This window comes from Papilio machaon, chromosome 8 (genome assembly GCF_912999745.1).
Source record: "Papilio machaon chromosome 8, ilPapMach1.1, whole genome shotgun sequence".
NCBI lineage: Eukaryota > Metazoa > Arthropoda > Insecta > Lepidoptera > Papilionidae > Papilio > Papilio machaon.
This window is the reverse complement of record NC_059993.1, coordinates 2,073,234-2,097,758: the sequence shown is the minus strand read 5'-3', so window position 1 is coordinate 2,097,758 and position 24,525 is coordinate 2,073,234. Positions and strand designations below refer to the sequence as shown.

General features: G+C 34.1%; 1 protein-coding gene across 1 annotated transcript in view; it reads left to right on the top strand.

The window, feature by feature from the left end:
• Positions 1-24,525, top strand: part of LOC106720604 — a 131,840-nt gene that overhangs the window by 97,890 nt on the left and 9,425 nt on the right. Inside the window, exons 2-9 of the mRNA XM_045679155.1 lie at positions 9,892-10,063; positions 19,696-19,817; positions 21,866-22,678; positions 22,767-22,907; positions 22,982-23,106; positions 23,440-23,568; positions 23,863-24,031; positions 24,156-24,319. Coding sequence (XP_045535111.1) covers positions 9,892-10,063; positions 19,696-19,817; positions 21,866-22,678; positions 22,767-22,907; positions 22,982-23,106; positions 23,440-23,568; positions 23,863-24,031; positions 24,156-24,319 — 1,835 coding nt within the window. The remainder of the gene's footprint in view (positions 1-9,891; positions 10,064-19,695; positions 19,818-21,865; positions 22,679-22,766; positions 22,908-22,981; positions 23,107-23,439; positions 23,569-23,862; positions 24,032-24,155; positions 24,320-24,525) is intronic.

Below are 24,525 nucleotides of genomic sequence, written 5' to 3'. Positions count from 1 at the left end.
TGTGTATGTATCTGTTTAGATATACCTAAAAATGATCGGCAAGAAGTTCGGAGAAACCACTAAATAAAAACTATAAGATTTTAACCGATTCATATATTTATCAACTGAAAAGCCATGAGTATAATTGATCTAAAATTTACGAATGTTTCGTTTAATATATTAATTTATAGTCGAGAAGTATTGATGATATTGTTAGTGAATTAGGAAAACGTAGAAATTGTGCAACGTAGCGGTATATCTAAGTGATTAAATTTCAAAGTTGTGTAAGTGGTATTCTGAGGTATTCCTCTTCATTCCTCCCGCGAACAATGTTCTAATGCTCTTACTTCAATTGTTTAAATACTAGTCTAGGTGACTGTGTAATAAGCTCAAAGTAGCATTTACATTAATTAAAATATTAAACCAATTCTCAACGTTTTCTGTTCAAAGCTAAAGGTGCACTAAAATTACAAAAACACACGACAGGTATACCAAAAAGGTTTACTTTAAACAAGCTACAAAACTGAATATTCAAAGCAAGTCAGATAACAGCGTTCCTTAAATTATTTTTGGACGATATACAACACTGCGCATTTCTGTTCTATTGCTTCATCCGTTCCCTTTTTCCCCGTCACCTTTATGGTGTAATCTTTCATTATTTTAATGCGTTCCTATCATTCTTCATAAAAAACGAACGTCTTTTGTTTGTATCAGATAAGAGTTTGGTTGACATGTGCACGTATTGTCAAATTAATCCGCTGTGGAATTAGTTTTATTATTTATTAACGTTTTAAATCAGGTTCTGCAAATAGTATGTTAATAAATATTTAGTGTAGATGTCTCATAATCATCCATAGTCCACTATATGTCACCACTGAAGGGCTCGGTGCTTATCCTAAATCAAAAGTGACTAGGCCTTTATCAACCACGCTGGCCCAATGCGGGTTGGTTGACTTCACACATACTATCTTTGAATTTCTCCAGATATGTGCAGGTTGCATCACGATGTTTTCCCTATACTGTAAGAACATCGGATAAATATACATATGTAAATCGAAAAACACATTGTTACATGGCGGGATTCAAACCCAGGACCTGCAGATTACAGGTCAAGTTCTTAACCCTGAGCTAATGACGCTTCTTCTCGTAGTAAACCTACATATTTGTAATTGTCACCCTTAAGGAAAATTAAACGCCTCTTAGTGTGTCGTTCAGATAATAGCACTTTAGTTATGGATTACCGAAATGTTATCTTTTACTAATTATTATTTAATTTGCATTCATATTTTAAAAGAATTAATATGAAAATAGGAAAGTAAATAAATGTTCTCTTATTCTCTAAAGATTCCAATTTTAAAAGGTAGAGTATCTGCATTTATAATGAATTCGTTTTACTTGGACACGAGTTGTTCACTTAAAAATGCAAATTGCTATAAACTGCATACGATTCAGTACTACCCTGAGGCGTAATACAGCTTCGTGTGTACGCAGTATCCAACTGGATCATGGTTAATTGGATTCAAATAAAAAGGCTTAACACAGGCTCTTTGACTATAAAATTAATTGATTTTACCACCAATACATGCCCTGAGGCGGATTTGCTATCTATTATAATCCTAGCTGGTTACTATATGAGACATCTTTTTAAAAAAAAGTAGAACATGAAAATAATCAACCAGTTACAAGTATTAACTCACAAAACGTAAAATGCTAAGACATTAAATATTAATTCATAGAATATTGGTTTCTGAAAAAAAAAACAATTGAAATAGGTTTATTAAGCTTTAGGTTTATTACGCTTAGAATATAAATTATCATAATATTGTAAAGTAAAAAGCTTAACATTTTTTTTTTAATAGGCAAACGAGCAGACGGCCATCTGAATTCACCGAAATAGCAAGGTGACGGTTGCCCATAGACATCCGCAAATGCAGATGCGTTGCCTTGAGAGTGAAAAAAGTGAGAATCTCACTTTTTTCACTCGATTATCAAATTGTAGAAACTTCGTATTTCGTTTTCATTCATTTGTTCGTAGTCTATTTCATCAAAGTGGTATACAGCGCCCTTTGGAAAAGTCCGCTGAATAATTAAAGGACTTACATTACTGTCGATTGGCGCGATATATTCGTACTGCATGCATTTGTTCACGTCTTTACACGTGTGATTTTTTTGCACCTTAAGTTTTCGTTTTGATTAATAAATGTAACTTTAATGCATTTAGAAACAATTATACTTCATACTAATATTATAAATGCGAATGTTTAGATGGATGGATCTCCGGAACGGCGCAACTGGTAGAATACACAGGCTACTTATTATGTTTTTTTTAATGCCGCGTGGACAGAGTGGCGGGGGACAGCTAGTTTATAAATATAAAACCATTCTCTATCATCGAAACAAAACAGATAATTGTATTTGGAAACTGTCTTACGGTAAGTTTCCATTGTTTTACTGTTTGTGTAAAACAAGTTTGCCATCTTCTTTTATAATAAAAAAGAGATAGTAATAGTATAGTGTTCTAACATCTGCTACGAGCTTTGAAATGCACGATTATTGTATCACAAAATATTAAACTTAATAATTAATCTTTATATATTATTTAAGCTGCAGCTTTACTGTTAATGTTGTGTTTGCTAGAAACAGCTTTTACATAATTAAAATATTATAATATGAATGCATTCTGTTTGCACTTCCGTTCGAATACAACGTGTGCATATTTAATTAATGCGGCGGCCATCTGCAATGGTACGATGTTGTTAAGAGCGCTTTGCCGTGTCACAGTCTATAAAATTCAGCGTTATAATACGTTTTAATTTTTGAAATTATTCATGAGAAAATGTCATACAATCCTTACAGTTGGTATATGTAAAAACTTGTTAATAAATAATATATAAAAAAACACGCTTGAAAATTTCATACGGAGCTATACATTTTATCTATACAACTGCAGTCTGACAAATGGACTTATTAAGTCCGTTATACACCTTCAGTTAAAACAAACGTAGAGTGTAGGCATAACTGAAAACTCTATAGTTTAACTGTATGTAAATCAAATGTACAGATAAACCAAAAGGTGTGTAGCTGTCTTCACGCAGTCTCAATGGTAAAAAAATAATTGCTTAGATGTCTTTCTTCAACTCCTAGACGTAGATAAGCAATTGCATTTCACATTAAAAAGTAATATATCCTACTTTCTACACTCACGAAGAAAACGCATTATCACTAAATTCTTGTGGTTGTCTATGAAAGTGTAGTCATACTTACCGAGCTAAATTGACCACGGGTTGGATACGATGGTACAGTCATGCACAAAATCTTCACTCATCTTCAATCATCACTCATCTTCATCAGTCATCATATCTGAATTCAATCCCTCCATACTCCCTATGGTCTTCCTCTAACTTAGTAGTCATCTACATTTAATCTAATTACTTACTTGGTTGCGTGCATCATCTCTTCGCATACATCGTGCACTTAATCTTAAAATATTAATACTATTACAAATTCTCTATGTGCCTGTACATATTCCTTGGCAGTTCACAGTGCAGACTGTTTATCAAGGCGAGTCAACAGCGCGTGTAACTGAAATACATTACACTCTCAGTTTATTTTAACAAACCACAGTGCAGTATTGACACAGCTGGACATACAGACGCTATTCTTTTACTATATGTACACCTGCATCTTTAAAAATAAATGTTATCCTTTTATTTTTATTGTATTACATCTATACTAATATTAACCAATTGGAAAGGTTTGATTGTTTGTTCAATTTGAAAAATTCATTCACGATTGGGAAGCTACACTATCCTCGAATAAATGACTATATTTGTTACTAGATTTTTTTTAATTTCGCGTACGAAGTCGCGGGCAACTGGTAGTCATTTTTAAATTGCCAATTATTTTTGATGAAACTACAGTGAAGCTTTTCAGAGCATGGACGAAAACCGAAATCATTTAAAGCATTATCAGGCTATTGTGATTTATTATTATATAGTATTGTGGCCTTGTCGTAATTTACTTTTGGGAATTTAATTTTACACAATAAACCTATTGATTTCTTCATTCATTTTTAATGTCGTATCGAAGCCATTGTCTTTATAATGCAATGTATGTCACAATAAAATGCTCTGGTTAATTCTGATAACAAATAGTGCTTTTGTATGAAAAAAACTGTAGTATTTTCGTACATTGTTATTAAAAAAATCGATAATCACGTTTCACACATCAATGAACGGAAATTTTATTTCGAATCGGACAATGGCGATGATTTTACTGTTCACTTGCATATTCAAATTACTTAAATGAAAACATGGCGGGTGGAAAATGTTTCGCCATAAATTCATTTTAACTTTTTTTCACGCTTCGGTAACAATTATATTTGATTTGCTTGTATTTTGTTTTTGGTTTTTACTTACATTTTAGAAATAAAACTTTGTTCCCACATCTCAATGAAATTTCGTGTTTTGTTATAAAATTTCTTATTTCGTTTTACTGTTTTCAATAAAATTTCCTTTCATTTATGGGCCACACAAGCTGACATAACAATCAACATGCATTACTGGATGTGAACGAAAAATATTTTTAACCTACCTGGAAATTATATTTCTATGAAGTTTCAACTCTATCCCATTAACTTAGAGTTTACAATAGAGTGTATGTTTTCTTGAGATCTTTTGAGATCACGTTGCCGAAAGCTGACGCCGCGCACGTCCATCGACAAATGGCGCGAAAAATCATATACTTTGAATTCACTTCGAGTTCCGACCAATGTCGATATATTTCTATGGTTAGCTGATTATATAGAGTTGGGAATTGCTTTCTGTTGATTGGGCAACTGCAATTTTTCCATATTGTTGCATATAGATTTACACTGACTGATTCTATTGGCTTTAGGAGAGTGCAAATACCTGCTAAAGGATAGTTAAATTAACGTCCTACTTTGAAATTAACATAATATTAAAACGTACAAACCGTAGAGAAACGACGTGAGATATTTTTAATTGGATAAAGATAGTACAAGAGTCCGTCTGAGAGGTTAATGTAAAGCCGCCACGTCTTTCATACAGCGACCTTAATAGCCTCTACACTTGATTATAATTCAAACACCAATGCAAGTAAAAAGTATACGTACGACGAAATCCTACTCTCTCCAAATTGAACTTTGTAGTTAAAGACATTCATAAAACTTTGTTATGAACAATTATGATGGTGTTTTGTTTCCTTTTATGTTTTGTTTTCACTTTAGCGCCCACAGATTAAATTAACAATCTAATGCTCCTGCTTTACCTTAAATCAATACCTATCTATACGATTATTAAGTCTATATTTCGTAACAGACTGACAAGTATATATATAATCAGTATTATGCTTAGATGTTCAATATCTAATAATAATATAATTTTATGACAGTGGTAGATCCCGCAACAACAATATTTGTTGGGTGCACGAATTGGCCGGGTCGACCGGTGAAATACCACGACCACACAGAAGACAGGCGTGAAGTGGAAGCAATTCCGCGTTTCGTCTGATGAGTGTGGTACCGGGGGCCTAATTTTAGTCCTCTTTCCCTTCCCACCCTTTTCTTATTAGGAAAGGATGGGAAGGGGAAGTGGATTTGGCGGAAGAGGGGACGCATAGTAAGGAGAAATATCCTCTTTCTGTGCGTCCCCTTCTCCGTTGATTAAAGGTAGGCAACGCATCTGCATTTGCGGATGTCTATGGGCAACGGTCGCCTGGCCATTGCGGCGAATCCAGGTGGCCGTTCGCTCGTTTGCCATCTTTTGATATAAAAAAAAAAAAAATCAAAGGTAGATTGTCAGCTCGGCCGTCTGTCTAATACATAGATTCAATCAGAGACGTCTTAATATACCATTCGAGCTAATGAATCTGTCTGCATTAAAGTGATTAGGGAATTTGTTCTAATTATAAACATTTAAAAAGTTAAAAAGAAGGTTGTATAAAAAGCTGAAAAATTTCACAACCACACTTCGTAAAATGAAAAATCTGTACTACTTAGTATATATTTATGATAGTATTACTTTAACATCGTATTTAATGTATCTTATTCACAAAAATATTAACGAACTAGTTTTTGCCCGCGACTCCTTCCGCGGGGTTTTTAAAAAAACTTAGTAGTCTGTTAGCATCCAGGCTATGTTCTATATCTACACCAAATATCAACCGAGAATAATTTAGCTGTTACCTAAATATGTAATAGCAAACATACAACCATTCGCCCAAACATTTGCATTTATAATAGTCGTAATATTTAATATTTTATAAAAAGTATTTTGTGCCAGTTTTAAAATGGAAAAATAATCGATGGAATTGTAAATTTTGACTTAAAAGATGAAAGACATCCGCCAGAAATACATGTAATTAAGCTGACTGGATTGAATTCAATCTTGATTATTTCAAAGTCCGTTTACTTGTAATATAACGAGGGCAATAAGTACGCTGTTTCTATTAGCGCTTTTGTAAAAGCAACCTCAATGTCTCAAAGTTTCAGTATTGTAATTTTTCCTCTCCGTCCGCTAAAATCGTCAATTATTATTAAAACTTAACGTAACCTATAGATCGTCGACGTGGTTAATTGTATATTAATTCACGTATGTTGTTCGTGGTTAACGGGAAGAATGATGACTGTTGAAACGTGGGAAAACGCGTGAGTAATATGTGTAATTTTGAAAATTATAATAAATATTTATTCCTGTATAAAAATGAATGCTATTACAATATTATATACTAGCTTTTGCCCGCGACTTCGTCCGCGCGGAATTTAAAACAAAAGGAAACGGGATAAAAATTATCCTATGTCCGTTTCCTGGTTCTAAGCTACTTGCCCACCAATTTTCAGTCAAATCAATTCAGCCGTTCTTGAGTTATAAATAGTGTAACTAACACGACTTTCTTTTATATATATAGAAGATTGTAAATGGCATTCTTACACTTTTACTAATACAAAAGTCCTCAAAATATATTTATGGGTACGAAATATTTGTCACGTAGTACCCCGAACATTTATTATAAGACTACAATCTGAATCGACGGACCTTTCTGTAAGTGACTAGATTTGCTGTCATATTAGCTCTTGTAACTGAGGCTAATCCAGACAAACTTGAGATTTCCCGAACGTATAAATCCTTGAGGTCTCTCGGGCGCGCGTCTGCGATATATAGCCCCCGGATTTTCCAATTAGATGCAACGTGAGCCTCATATTCGCCTTCGGGATTATAAATTGCAATTTGAGCTGAGAATCTTATGGGTAGGAGAGCTAGGAGTTTATAGATATTGTATCTTATGTCTTCATATTAAGATTACCCCTATGTATATGTTCCCCTATGTTTATAAAATGTGATGTCATTTATTTATGCTTTTTACAGTAAATTTATACGGGAACTTTCTAGACTGTAATGTAAACCTTTTTTATGAGAAATAACTAAACCACTGTTCCTCTTAACAACATTGTTAGAAAAATATATTATGAAATAATCCATAGCTAGATTAAGAGCTCCCAATATTAGTTGTTATCTTACTAATATTATAAATACGAAAGCTTAGATGGATGGATGAATGTTTGATAGAAGGTGTCACCGTAACGACTCAACGGTTCTTGATGAAATTGGCAGAGATGTAGAACATAGTCTGGAAGAACACATAGGCTACTTATTAATTTTTTTTAATTTCTTGCAGTCGCTAATATAAGTATTGAATGGTAAGTCTACTCTACGCTAATCTTATGCTACAATAAATTCATCTATACCAATATAAAAGTAGGGGGGGCAAAGGTACTCATTAAATATTGCTTAAAGATAATTACAGCTTATCTATCTATCTATATATATAAAAGAAAGTCGTGTTAGTTACACTATTTATAACTCAAGATTGGTGTAACTGATTTAGCTGAAAATTGATGGGGAGGTAGCTTAGAACTAGGATACGGACATAGGATAATTTTTACCCCGTTTTCTATTTTTATTCCGCGCGGACGAAGTCGCGGGTAAAAGCTAGTTTGAAATAAATATTATATCTCAAATAATTTATTTATATCTTACGAAATAGAGCAAAATTTTCCTATTCCACCTTTTCAATAAAACCTATTCTATTAATTAAAATAATTAAGTGTATTGTTATTGAATTGTTTATTGTTGCGGTGTACAAACCCAATTAATTTCTATTAGCACAATGTAAAGCTCGGTGAAAACTTTGTAATGAGGGCTTAGAGGCCACAATAAAACCAATGTCTATTATTATTCCGTTTCATTTGGTTGTTAAAAGCGGTGTAATGAATGGATAACAATGATAATTCGTTTAATACGGTTAATCGACTATTCATGTAACACGCGGCTTGCGAATAAAGTACCTATATATATGTTACAAACAATTATATATGTTTTATTTTATAATACTGAAATAACTGTTTATAAAACTTTGAATTTTTATATTTGTGTGACTGCGTTTGGTCTGATGGATGTGTGTTCCGAAGGCCTAATTAGTTCTCTTTCCCTTCATATCCTTTTCTTATAAGCAAAGGATGGAAAGGGGATGTCGATTTGACGTGGGAGGGGATGCATAGGAAGAGAAAACAAAAAAACTTTCTAAGCGTCCTCTCCTCCGTAAATTAATGGTAAGCAATGAATCTGCAATTTCGGATGTTTTAGGGCAGTGGTCGCTTCGCTATTTCGACGAATTCCGATGGCCGCTTATTCGCTTGCCAATATATAATAAAAAAAATTGAAAGAAAATTCTAAAAATATTGGGCCTTCAAAAACAAATTTAAATCTAGCTACAAAGTACGATTTAATAATGTTGTTTAATATACGTTCCGTTGTTAAATAAGTCAGAGTACGTCATAAACGCAGAAGATAATCACTTCATGGATCACGAAGCTGCAAAGTTCATAGTTGTAAAGTTTTAACGTATACATGATCCTATTTTCGATTCGTTATACAAAGTTGGGAACAGAGGTATCATCTTATGAACACGCAAACAAAGTTAGACACCGAGTCGGGCAAGTTGTAAATGGTGAATCAAGCTCCGTGCAAAATGCATGTCACTACCTCCGCACCAACAACTTGGAGATTAGTTTATGTGCAGATTGAAATAAGTTTACTTCAATGTGACATAGTTTTTGGTTACGTATATTGCAAATACTGCTGTTTAATATTATGGGATTATTTAAATATTATTATTATATTAAATATTGCTATAAATATACTTAATAGGATTTCTATTAGTATTTAGTTAGTTAAATTGTTGATTATCTCAGTGTATATTATAGAATTTATTTTTAATTAATTCATTTCTTTCTTTTCCTACATTTTAAAATTCAAAATCTTCAAATGCAATAATGCAATGCTATAGGATAGTTTGATATTGATTAAAATTAAACTGTGTTATTTAAAATTTTTAAATAGCTAATAGTCGCCTAAAATGCAGTACGAACGGAATAAGATTTTTAAAGTATTTTCGCATGGAAAATGTTTCTCGATAAAGCAAAGGACAGGTCACGTCCGTGTCTCTGTCAAACTTTGCCGCAACATGCTTGTGTTTATTGGAACTGGAAATGCAAAACAGAACTACTTTTACTCGAACCAAAATTTATTTTTTTCTTGACAATTTGAAATGTTTCATTAATTATATTGTTATATAAGAATTTTACTACTTAATTGATCAAATTTTAACCTTTTAAAGTTTATTTTCATTCGTCCCTCTTATTCTCCTTGAAAAACAGACATAATATTTTTTGGATATTAAGATTTAGGTAACAACATTTGTAGGGAAACGTTTCGATTGTCTCCTTTGAACAGTATTTGAATATCGTTGGCATGGACTCGACTGACTTACACATAGCTGACCTTTAGATCAGCGATGACAAAGGGGTGTTTAAGCTCATACGTTTATGTGCAGGGGTGTCGCTGACTCCGTTCGTGCGGCACTGGCAGCCGGCGCAGTACTCTCCGCTAGATGGGGCGCGCCGCCGTCGCTCGCTGCCCCCGCAGCCCCCGCCCGCCCCGCCGCCCCACCGCCCGCACGCGACCGCCCCGCAGCCGCTACGACTCTCATTCACAGCTCATAACAGGTATGCTTTTGTATAAATTTCTGTATTTTTACACTTTTTACAGATTTTATGGAGAAATATTAACCAACTGTCGTAGAAATCGAACTTGAAGGATATGAAGAGAGACAGCGAATAATAATAGCGACAAACCAAAAAAAATCGAAGCAAGGCCCTGCAGCATAAACGTGTCTTACCGGATTATAAATAAAAATAAATATGTCTAAGTCGTATCGGTCGCGCTTACGTGCCTTAGTGCCAACCCTATAATAATAGTTTATAGGTTTTTCCATCAAAATTTTGTTTTTGTTGCGCAATTCCTAATATTGCTATTTTTAATTGGTTTTGTTATTATTCTAGCAATACGTGTTTGTTTCCGATTCTCTAAAACCGTATCGTATGTTTTACTTGCACGTCACGTTCGCTCGCGTTCGATACTTAGACAATCGATTCATTGAATCGCACCGCACTGCACTGGCCCGGGAATTAATTAACTTTAACCAATACTGTTTGTGTAAAACTTTTTACTTCGCCTAATGGATGAAACCACTATTCTGAATCGAACTTGCCTTGCCCAACTACTACAAAGAAATTAATTTCTTCTTTATAAAAGGTTAAATTTTTTGAAGGAATTTTCAATTGAATAGATTTTTTTTGATCAGAAATATATTTTTACCGACCGGATCTAAAAAGAGCGTAATGTCTTTTCGCTTGCATACTTGTGAGATCCATTGTGTCCTATAGCCTAATAAATATGACAAGAAAGATGTCATATTCGGTGACATATACAGATACTACCCGTAGATTTTCGTAGCTTTTTTATTGTCTGTTACATTTCCAGTCAAAGTAAAAGTAATATAACATTATTTCTCATTTATTAAATAGATTATTTTCAAACAATAATCAGGTTTTATCAGCGTAAACAACCCGCATTATGTGCCCCTTTTAATTAATAATTGATGAATGCGTATCATAATTACCGCTTCATCGTATCCAATTAAGACCATAATTGAATAGTTGGAGGCATTGTGTGGCTTAATGCTAAGGTAGATTTGTGTGAACTAACATATATAGACTCCGTAAACACTGTTTAACATACGGAATTACAATGAGAATATATTCGTGTGCTGTGTATAACAATTAGCTTTGAATTAGTAAGTCAAATAAGGTCACTAAGTTATATTTGTAGTTGGTATCTAAATTATTTTAATCCCGTTACTTTTATAACTTAATATTCGAATTATTCGTTCATCTTTTGTAAGGAATTGTCGTCTCCCTAACTTTGAAATAGCTTACCATTTAAAATACAAACTATAATAATAGCAATCAATAAAAAAAACTATCATTCTTCTAGGAAAGTTTCGTTAAAAACCAGTGCCGAAGTGAATACGAGATAGTAAATAGAAAGTTAAAATGCATACATCTATTTTCAAACGCGTCAATTTAATTTAGTTTCCTTCATGTCGACTCGCAATTGTTTTGCCCCCAATGAATTTATCGGACGTTAGAACCCAACTTTTCCTATCAGACTACGGGCCGATTTGCGGCTGAGTAAATCGAACGTATCCCAGACTAATCCATTTGTAAGAGGCATGGGGAGAAGTGGTGGGGGTCAACAAACCTCCCCCCCACCATTGGCTTAATTAAAACGTCCCGAACGGACCCCCTGACCGATGTTTCACGACTTTTATACAATAACGGTAGCAACTCACGCACACGCCCTCTGTACTTTTTGCGATAAGTAATAGTTAACTGATAACAAATAATAAGTCTAAATTAACTTTACCCAAATGAAAAATATAAAAGAAACCTAACCATGAACATATACAATGTAATAAGGTTTAAATAACCTTATTACATTGTATATGCTGTAAAGTTATCGTAAATATGACCTACTTAGTGAGTTCTTTAGGTATTCAGTAGAGCTTCTCAAGATGTCAATTTAAGAAATGCATCATCATCGATCCTGACGTGATCAAAAATAAATATACAAAAAGGTTCGAAAGAGGCCAAAGATCAAAGTTTCAAGCTTTGAAAGCTCAAAGTGTAATGCAATAATAAAATGTATCAGGCCCTTCGTACACAGGGTATCCTAAGACTTTGAAACTAACATTGTATCCTTGGTCGCGAGGATCACTGTTTAGATTTAGCTCCACCTACTATCACGACGATCTTGGCAAACAGGTTGCGAGTAGCTACTTGTTTCGGTGAAGACAGATAGTGCCTATTTACGAACCTCTATGACATTGTAGTAATTGCGTACATAAATCACTTAACATCTAAAATCGACAGGTTTTTGAAAATAATTACGATTACTAACTCGAAATTATAATTTAGCACTCTAGTAAATTTTCTATCACATCCGTAGACTTGCGTAGCTCGTAGAATTTCGTAGCAACTTGTCTACGAACAAACAAACAGGTCTTTCAATTGTACCTTAGAGGAAGCTGGCAATTGCAGTGCAATTTATCACTTAGTAATAGTGGTTAGTAAAATTGGTATCTATCATCCGTCAAATGTCTATAAGGCGAGTTAATGTGGCTTGATTGAACCTGATTGAACCACTGTTCAAGCTTGTGTAGATCTCAATACGAACTACTCTGTAGGTTGTAAGATACAATGAACTATATTTATGTCAGATGTATGTTCTAATGATCTGTAAACGTCTTATGAAGCTTGTGTAGGTGCTTGCGAAGAGTCACGAGTAAAACATAATGAGATGGGACTTTAGTCGTATTATTATGGCGCATCAGTCGGGTAATAAATTCACAAAACAATTGAAATTTACAATTATGTATGCATTCAACTATTTAACTCATCCAACAATTAATCATTTAAATTATTCGACACGACAATCAACTTGCGAATAATTTATTAGGTCATCTGTATTGTTCGTGTTGATTTTAATATAAAAAATTATGCGGACCGTTTAAATAATTAACGCAACGAGTGCTGCATGCATAAGTTATCTTAAACATTTACGTATTAAAAATTTTGAGTACCATCTCACTGCCCTTATCCCACTCTATATAGAGATAGATAGAGTAAGTAGTAAGAGTAGTAGATATTTGTTTTTTTTTTCGATCCATCGTTACTTATTTTAGTCTTTAGGTACTTCGAATACATTCCTTCGAATCCATTTTACTTGGACGTAGTACTTAGAAAATTGGTTTAAATATATTGGTTTTCAATATGTTTGCTTTTATATTGAAATATGTTTAAATGTTACATTAAATAAATCAAAAATACTTTCGTGCAAATATGTTAAAACATTTCGTTCCTCGAAGCGGCTTTGTACATAGTCGCTGGTCGTGTTTACATTGCGACCGCTATTTGCAGGAGCAAATTTAACCGTTTTTATTCCAATAGCGAGCGGTAGTTTTCCCGCAGGAACTGTTAAATAAATTACAGTCATTACGCTACTCGGAAACAGTTCAAAAATCCGATTGGCAGCTAATGAATTATTTATTGTGTTTTGAAAATGCAATTAAAATTATTTTCATATTTTTCTACGAGTTTTCAATAAACATTGTACATTTTTTGTGTTGACAAGACAATTATTATACAATACTCTTGGTTGTAACCTAAATTTTTATGAACGCAGTGAATGGACAACATAACTTCTAAATCTTGGTTATTCCCTCAAAAATTGGTTTCAGAGGTTTCTTCTATAAACCTATCGCAATATATTTTAGCTATTTTCTTTATGTCATAGCAAAAGCAGCCAATTTTATATTTAACGTGAAAAAAGACGTAGATAATCCCCGCTCGGCTCGCCGGAGACTTTCGTTGGTTTTCAATCGTCTTTACCTGCCCTCTTATTTCAAATAGGTCAGCCTTAAGACGGGATCTCGAATGACATTTTTCACTTATACCATTTTTCTGTTTTTTATATCTATTATTTACCTTTGGAAAGCTTGTTTAAACTATATTTTTTTTGGTATTAATTTCAGATAGCATTTTATTTTAAAAGACTAATAATGATAACTGTAAGAAAAGTCTACAAACTAACCACTATACAAAGGATGTGACGCCTTTTAACTTTTAATGTACTTTGCGATTAAAAATAATATTTTATCGCAACCTTTTAATTAATATGAAGTGGATTAATTATGAAGTATAAAATGCTGCTTTACTTGTTTTCTTAATAACTTAACTTACTCTTTGTAGAATATGTTTCAAAAGGTTCTACATACATATGTTGAACATTTTAATAACGATACGACTCGAGAAACAAACTTGTAACGAGAGTTTTCATTGTCCAAGTACCTCAAGAAGACAAATTTTTATCTTTGTTTTTTTTTTTTTTTAAGATATTGAACGGAAGGACAATATGTTTTTGTACATGTATCGACAGTGAAAACGTATTGACCAAGAATATAAAATCCCTCGATATTTTGCAGAAAAATATGGAACTAATTCCTTTCCTTACATAAGAAAGTAATGTAATAAAGGAGACGAATTGAAGACACGATTTTTAAGCACGGTTATACTGATTATATTAATAAATACGTTTGTATTACAAGACATAAACTACGTAACGATTAAACAACTGCTATAACCGTTTCGTTATTATGTCGATTAATATTCATGAATTTGTTTTTTATGCACAATTAATTCACTTAGGTTTATTGTTTCTTTACTAAAATGTATGTTTGTTACGCATGAAGAAGTACAATTACTTAACAGTCTACGATATTCAGTTAAATTAAGTGATATATACAAAAAAGTCACTCTTCAAACCATCTAATACTAAATGTAAAATGCTTTTTAAAAAAGTTAACCTTTTGCTGCTTTCAAAAACCTCAGCATTAATAAATGACAAGACATCAAGCATGAGTGATGATGGGTGGTCGACGTCTACCGTATGCCTTGCGGCTGCTGCCATCTACCGGCATTAATCAACACCGCATTTGACACTTTAAAAATGGTCTCCACTCATGTGATATTCTGCTGAAGCACTTTCAGCTTGACTTTTATTTGTTCAACATTTTCACATCAGTGTGCTTGTGTTATGTTATAAAATTTAATGCAAGTTTTAATCCTTCGTTCGGCTATTACAAATAACCTAAAGATTGTTTTATTTATTACAAGTAATCAGTTGATATATTTTGTTAAAATCAAAACAAAGTTTTTACATTAAAATGTGAGACATTGCAATAAGAATCTTGAGTATGTTGCATGTACCCAATAGAAAAGTTGAAAATATAAAAAAGAGTTTGAATAATTTTATCCCTTTACATTGTTATCGGTGTATTTTTACATTTCTCAAAGAAAACAAGCGACTGCTGAATTCGACTTTGTTCTCAACTTATATGCTACTTACTGCTTAACTTGTCTTCTCGATTTTTTAAAAATCCTCAAGTTACAAGAGTATATAATACAAAAAATAAACGAAAATATCTTTTAAGAGGAAGCTATTTATATAGATCTCAAAATAAACTCGGACGAATTTTGCAGAGCTTTATTTAAATGTATTTAATTTAATATTTCTGCTTTAAAATTTGATAACAAAAGCCGTTGTCTGGAAAAACAACCCCTAAACAGTTCACTTTACAACTCCGAAAGCGTGGAATGAATTACTTCGCAACTTTTCACCTTTTGACGTTACAATTTAACTTTATCTCTAGGAAAACAAGATGCCGGCGTCCGCTGGCCAGGAAATGAAGATCAAAACTTTATAACAATGAAAACCACGCTTACTTTTAAATTGAAATAAACTGTTGTTGTTTTCGTATACTTTTATATAACATCTTTACCGCAGCTTCTTTGCTATGTAGTTGTTTGGAAAATACTACAAACAGAACGAATTAGGTCCCGCAGACCTTATAAATAGTAACATATTTTAAGGAGAGCGGATGGTATTTTTACACCCGAGTTGAAATGCCAGAAACTTCATTATCTTCCACTCACTTTTTTGTTATCTACTACAAATACTAATAACGCAAACAATACATTTTGAAGATTATTGGTACATTAGCATTGTTTCTACTATTAAAACGTTATTCTTTAAGTTATCATACTTAAACTATTAAATATACTTTATTTTTATTTAAACAAAATCAGCTAAAATTATTGTAGAAAAACAAACTGTCTCTTTCATTATCTGTGAAAAAAAGAGATAACCTCACATATTTATATAGGATAGAAACAGTGGAAATCCACGTTTATATCGCACGCGTTCGGCATCTAATGCGAGAGGCGCGTGCTACACGGAGCTACATGACGCTACGGCTTATTTAATTAAAACTGACACGTTTTGTGTCGCGATCTACGCTGTTTCATATTTAGACACAACTACAAGAGCAAGCCGAGGGAGAGTGTTATTAATTCTCATCGCGACTTAAAAAACATTATGTTAAAATATAAATTATATAATTTACAGGTACTTCAGTTGTTAGCAAAGTTTGTGAAAAAGTTTTCAGTACAAATGTTTAAAAAAAAACAATACATACAAATGTGTAAAAATTCTCAGATCCATGCGAAAATAATAAGTAACAATAAAACAATGATTAATGTACAAGGTATATACTTATGTATATAAAAAATCGTTTGCTCGTCGAACATCGGTACATCTTTACTGAAACAAAACAAAATGTTATTTACCTAATTCTAAGTTTAACTAAGACTGTCGTGACTTCTAATAAAGTGATGTCGTTTTAAAAAAAAAAAGTAAAATCTAATATTAGGATCGTTTTTATAAGATTTTCCCAAAACGAAATTGAGCATGTCTACGTCTGAAATGAATAATGACTTTGGGAAATTGCGTCCGACGAGCGATTCTTATGGACTTTTCAGTTTGATCCGCCTGCGAAATGTAGGCGGATGGAGTAATGGCTCCCCCCTACCCGACTACCCGACTGCCTGACTGCCTAATATAACTTTCTCATTCATACTGACAGGCTTTGATTTAGCGTATTTGTTTGTGCTTGAAAATATAAGTGTATTTAAAAGACAGACTCAAAAATTCTTAAAAACGTATTAGTTTCAATTTTCCAATGCTGAAATATTTGTACAAAACATATAGCGTAGGGCATAGAGCGATCACCACTAAATTGCGTAAAATTTAAGTTGTTAGGGTCGTCTATTGATGAAAATTTAAACAAAATGGAAAAAAATGAAAACGATAAGAAATAATAAATATTTCAGTTTTTAGTAAGTTCAAAACTAGAACAATTAAATAGTAGCGAATGAGAAGTAACCTAATGCAAGTCTAATAACATTTTCAATTAAGAGTACAGTTCGCTGCTAAGACCGTTAGTTAGCCAGAAGTTTCTAAAACAATCAACTGCGAATAAAAGCTAAAACTACGAACTTAATACAATGGAGTTAGTTTGAAAGCTTGTTACTGTTGAAAAATGCAGCGCCGTGGAACACGTAGACACAACTGTGGCCATTAGAAGAAAGGACAAAGAAGAAAAGAAGCCAGATCAAAAAGATCGCCAATGTCAAGAGAAATCTTTTCGAACGCTACGTAAATTCATTCGAATGCTTTTTCTTTAGATTTTCACTTCTTTTGGAAACAGATATGAAAACTTTTTTTTTGCTTGGAATGGAAGCGCCCTCTTTTTACTCGCGTTGACGGAAGTTTTTACGTTTAAGTTTATTTTATAAATTAAAGATATTTTTCATATCATAAAAAGTTATTAGGACGACTGATAGATGATACATAGATATCCAATAGGAATGTTCTATTCACGTTACATGAAATGAATAAAATAGCAGATAAACTTTTATTTCATGTCAGCTTTAAAACGTCCAGTCGATAAATAAATCTTTGTAACTATACAATATGCATTCTCATCGTAGATATTTTGTATTTAGTAAAAATTAGTTGAAACACGTGTGCTTCCTGTAGTGCTAATTATGATTTACCGAGGTGTCGGTATCCTCGGCGGCAGTAAATCAGGCTCTACCGTGGAGCCTTTACACGTGACTAACTGCCCAAAACTGGTGCCGTGCTCCAAACACCACTCAAGGGACTTAAGTCATTATCGTGTCGATCGCTACGACTTATTTAAGGCGTGACCGGGAAAATAGATGTAGTTTTTTTTAAACTATATTTTTAGTAACATATTTTAAAAGAAAATGAGTTCTATGAATGGTGGTTTTGGTAAGAAATCGTATAATTATACATTTGTTAATAAGAAAAATAATGTATTACTCTTGAAAAATAGAGATATGTAGAATGCAGACGCATTTGTTCCTTTTTCTTTGCGCTCTTGGTTACAATTCGAATGACTTGTTTACATTTGAGAATCATACAGTATGCTATATTAACTTTTCTATATTTTAAAGGACATCGCTATGACGTCATTAGAGTCAATAGCATTGTAACCCACAGTGCAACTTTTGCGAAGATTCAAAGAAACAATATATTATACGACTAAATTAAAAATCATATGCCTTTAGATAACTATAGAACACGGGTATCATTCTGTAAATGGTAGTTAATAGAAGATTTATTAGGATGTCTACAAGACCCATCTGTGCCAGAAGCAATCGGCTATTACGGGATTAATAGTTCTGATAATTTAGTACCTTCTCAGATCTACGCCACTCCTGCTACATGGCGAGACGATCGCATTATCTAACTCGAATAACCCAGTTGATGAATCTTTTTCAATTCCATTTTATCATACATACATTAAACATTTGATTCAATAAAATACTGCTAGGTTAAAAATGTATCATAAAAAGACAATATTAAATCAAAACATTCAGAGTAAATATGCACAGATTAATTTATATCAGAGAGTAGTTGTATTTAAAACTAGCTAACGTATTTGATAGTTTACTTTTTTGTTACGAATGTGACAAAAGATAAAAAGCGAATATTACTTCAATGATATGGATAAGATTATACATATTTAGAAAATCTTGAAACGCCGAAATTCTTTGTGTGTGCTGTAATTTTACTTACCTTTGTATAAAAACTTGATCTACGATCCGTCTCTCGTCACGATTCATTTACTTCAACATTAAACCAGCCAACCAGAAAGCGAATCTATAATCCTACGTTATAAGACTACACCCTCAGAAGTCTCCAAAAAAAATAGATTTCTCGTCCGTCAAATATGGCGATCTCATTATTGAAGTTAACTCCCACGCAATTTGTCCCATAGGTACTTATAAATCTTTATGGCTCGTTTAAAAATTTATGGACTGTAACGAATACGCTGTAAACTATATGTATGTAGTTCAAAATAGTTTTATTACACGATTTATCGATGTTTTTCTGTTTATACTTTCCTTTCATGTTATCTTTTTTGGGTTCCATACCGCGGAAGGAAAAAACGGAACCATTATAGGATCACTTTGTCGTCGGCCTGTTTTTCAAGAGCCTTTTCTCAGGAGCGCGTGGAGGTAAATTAAACTACTAAGCCAAAGCAATCTAAAGATACAGCCGTTCATGGCGTAAATTTTCAACACTCGGAAGGGAATCAAACCCTACAGGGTCCTTCTCGCGAACTCATGATCTTGAAATTTGGTATGAAACAACGTCTTATAGCACAGGTAAAGGCACACTTTCAAAAACCATAAATTTTACTTATATACCTAAAGGTTTCTACAGATAACTCGGTGCGCGAGTCCGACTCGCACTTGGCCGGTTTTTTTTATTTATTATTATTAATCTTATGTTTTTCCTTTGTCAGAGAGTTCCGACTGGTGCTGCGGCCAGATCCCAGTTCTGTGTTCGCGGAGGACGTGCAGTTTCATTCTTCGGCGGGGCCTTTGCAGTACAACACAGCGCAAGTCTACTCCGGCAAACTAGAAGGTAAGTTAGCTAATACAATCTTAGGACAAAGCAAAAAAAATCGCCCAATTTCAATTAAAAAAAAGATACGTCAATTTATCTAGATATTTTTAGATAGAGAACTTAATTTTGTTCAGGTTTCATACTAAAATGCATTAGGCATCCCTGATAATGAATTCAATAATTTACTGCATCTTTTATTTCTTAATTCGTTCAATTGTGTTGTTCTTTTAACCACATAATAAAACTTCAAATAATCCCTACGCAGTATCGGATAAGATTAGTTTGGCAATTAGGGCCGACTTGGCCGTACTATTAGGGCTGCCACCGACCGATAACCCTCGGGCCTTAGTTATTTCAACATTAAACTTAAATCGTCGATAAATTTGGGATAGACGATTGGTTACGGTCAATCTCTCGGAGAGTAGATATAGATCATGGATTAACCATTAATAAATACGACAATTGTGTAAACAAAAAAAAATATTGCTTTTTTTTAAAAGATATCTTTAAAGTAATATTTACTTCATATTTTAGTTGGAACGTAAATTCTGTTATATTGATTTTATATTTACGTTACATATTCGACACTTTTAAAAAAAAAAAAACTTATTCATTTTAGTTCCTTGTGTTACACACAACTTATTAAAACAAACCACGATTCTATACGTAATGTGTAGTTACAAATGAATCCAATTACGTACATAATACCCGAATCTAGGCCATCATATCGCCCCTTCATCCTAAATTTGTCGGATTATTTTCCGCTGTGTTGAAACAATAAATTAAACACAAGAAGAAACTTCCACATTCTATGAGTGAGTTAATGAAACGGAATTACGAGGTGCGTCCCATCTGCCGCCGCGCAAACTGAATTTTGATGAAATTACTTTATAAGTTTAATGGAGTGAGTGACTCCGCGACAGTTCTAATGAATGTACTGGAATTTCACTCGACGTTTACTCAGTCGTGAAGTCAATTCTGATAAATATAACATTATACTGTCATTGATAACAAAAAAGAATTTATTTGAAGTTCCTATAAAGAAATTCAAAGTAAAAAGCATACTAAAAGTTGATGTTGAATCCTAGAAATGCACACAAAAATATAATAATAGTAATAACTAAGTATTTTATTTATTTAATACATATATAAAATTAATATAAATTTTGTAATGTTTTTCGAAGATTCAATAATCATAAATGTATAAACTTTACATGCAATTAAGAAAGTACCGCTTCTATATAAGCCCTAGCTCATTAAATAATGAGGTATTTGATATGTTAAGAAGGTACGAGTGTATTTTAAGATATACTTTAGATTATTCATACAGTTCACAAAACTCAAACAATGTTCCCAATAAATGTATAGCCTCCAGTGTAATATCTGAGGAGGTGCCATCAAATTACACATAGTCATTACTCAAACTCATTTGTTTTTAATCTGAATTCAGAAAGCGCTTTGAGAACGCTTTTGTTGTAGTTACCTGGCGCTCTGATGAATCCCGAGTAATATTGAACTTTATGAAAATCATTTCGCTGGATTTTTTTTCTTACAAAGAGGCCACGAGAGGGCTCGTTTCACACTCAGGCGATTTTTTTTTCTTTTATCAATCAAAACGGGGAGGCGTAGCTGAGGGAATTTGTAATTACCTTTATTTATGAGCGGTTTTCATTCCTCCAACGACTGCAGGTTGTGATTTTAATTCATTCAAAGTCCTCGGGGGCCCTTTGCACCTGGAATTACTTTGCATAAATTATCGCATTTATTTATTTGAGCTGGCGGTGATTTTGCTTAAGAACAATTTTCTGACTTAGAATGTGATTTCAATCTGATAAAAAAGTGCTTAAGATCCTTTTTTCGAGCTAACGTTTATTGCAAATCTCTGCACTATGCACTATGCACTCTGTCTAACTTGAGTTTAAAATTTCTCAATAAAGTATCAAAAGAGTATAAACACAATTGTTCATTATTCCTGAAACGGGATATAAAATGCGTATTTTGGATGGTTTATTTTCTTTTAAAGTACCAACGATAAAGTATAATTTAACGTTTGATTTCTTTGTTAGATGACGACACATCTCACGTGTACGGCGTCATTACCGCTGAGGGCCTCTTCGACGGCACGATATGGACCACCGGCGAGGAGTACTACGTGGAGCCGGTGTCTCGCTACAACATAGAGCACCCTGCCATGCATAGCGTCATCTACCGCCGCTCCGATGTGCAGCACCCGCCGCGGGCCGAGGGCCAGCCCTGCGCCTCTCATCTCCTGCATCTCAAGCGAACCCTCGGACATCATGCCGAACTATTCAACTTTACACACCATTCTAATACAGACAAAGATACTCACATACACAATAACACAGATGATCTCACCACACAAATACATCGACGGAAGAAACGATGGCTTCCCGATGATGAAATGCAAGACGATCAACCGATGAAAAATCCCGATCTACCATTAGACTTAGATGTACCTTACACGAGCAACAGCGATCCCTTCGATAAGTTCAGTACTAGGAAACCTAAAACGAAAATCGATAAAAGTAACCTCATCACTAAAGTGAGACTAGATTCGGAAGAAACTAGACCGAAACCAAAGACTCACGTCGAAGTTATAAAGACTAAAGCAGGTGTTGTAACGGTCAGTAAAGACGTTGTTAAAAAGGAACCCATGGGGTTTACTGTATTGACGGCTAATGCGACAGACGACGGGAGACATGTAAATAAAAGGGCCACTGTAGACCCTAGGAAGACTACATGCCTAGTGTACCTGCAAGCCGATCATATGTTCTACCAAAGATACGGCTCCGAGGAGGCGTGTATTGAAGTGATGACCCGACACGTACAGAAAGTTAACGCCATTTATAAAGTCACAGGTGCCTTTTATTACCACGTTCACTCTCATATAATTTTAACTGAGACATTTGCATTACATATTTCATTTGTTATTGTTATTTGTTTTAGATTTCAATCAAGATGGCAAAGCAGACAATATTACGTTCATGATAAAAAGAATAAAAGTTCACACGTTAGATGCTTTGAAAGATCCCGCTTATCGATTTCCGAATAATTATGGCGTTGAAAAATATTTGGAGCTGTTCTCGGGTACGTATTATTCTGTAATGAGAATTTGTACTTATATTTGTATAGCTTAAATTCATAATGAGTTTAATTTATAGAGGAAGACTACGATGCCTTCTGCCTAGCATATATGTTTACGTACAGAGACTTCGAGATGGGTACGTTGGGTTTGGCTTGGACTGGTGACCTCAAGAATGCGGGCGGCGTGTGTGAAAAGAATGGCGTAAGTTATATCATACCTATCTAATTCACATAATGTAGATTAAGCATATGGTTCCGTAACGACTAAACATTGTATTTTTTTTTTGAGTATTACAGAAAAAATTGTATTAAAAATGGGAAGGAAGAAGGAGATTTAAATTTCTTCTGAATCTTTTTTTACTCCTTGGATTAGGCCTAATGGTAAGCTCTTTATGTTTGCTGAGACAAACAACTTCCCCTCGATTCCACTCTTCTGTATGGTCTTCGGGTATATCTCCGGTCGAGCTGATTCATTGAAGCATCTATCTGCCCGGAGTAATAGAGATCTTGTATCTTAAGCTAATTTGTTTAACAGCACTACCGCGGCAGCATGAAGTCTTTGAACACTGGCATAGTGACGTTGCTTAACTACGGCAAGCACGTGCCCCCCGCTGTGTCGCACGTCACACTTGCTCACGAGATCGGACACAACTTCGGATCACCGGTAAATAACATAACAATAACCGCGAAATTATTTTATTAATTGATTTATTTATTTCGTAGTTTCATCTGTGGTATCAATCTTTATTTTAGTCAGAAGGATTTTTTTATTTAAAACATATTAGACAGGTTTTTTAAAGTATATTTCTAATGTAACCTAACCCCATTCCAACTAAGCCCAAAGCTTGTACTAGAATATGGTTCACGACAATATCCGAAAGGCAGGATTGGTTTCCACTACCACAAAATCGTACATTCGTATCCTTAACCATTGGACTATTGCATGCTTCATTTGCAGCATGACCCAGAAATGTGTACTCCATTCGGCGAGGACGGCAACTACATAATGTTCGCGCGCGCCACCAGTGGAGACAGAAAGAACAACAACAAGTTCTCACCGTGTTCGCTGCGCGCTATCGACCCGGTGCTTAACAACAAGGCGCGCTCGCCCAAAGGATGCTTTACAGGTATACTTTTTATCGAATACCAGGCACTAAGTGGGCAGCGAATTTAATTATTCTAATGTTAACTGTTACCTTAACAATATTGTTGAATAACACTGATATTTAAATTTGTATGTATTGCGTGCAGAGCCTCAGCCAGCGATCTGCGGCAACGGTGTAGTGGAGGAGGGTGAGGAGTGCGACTGCGGCTGGGCCTCCGAATGCACCGACGTGTGTTGTCGCCCGCAGGCCGCGCGCCCACACTACAAGCCCTGCACGCTCACCGAGCACAGCGTCTGCAGCCCGAGCCAGGTATCAACACTTCCCTCTCCCCCCCCCCGCAGCTTTAGCACCTTCCCACTGCGGGTATTTGTTTTAAAAGTAATCGTAACTTAAAAAAAACTCTGGCTACAATCTCCATGGCCTGTATGAACTCTGGCTTATCAAGTCTATGGAAAATACAATTAATATGAGTTGTATGGGTTGTATTATTAAGATGTTGTGTATGTGTTTACTTC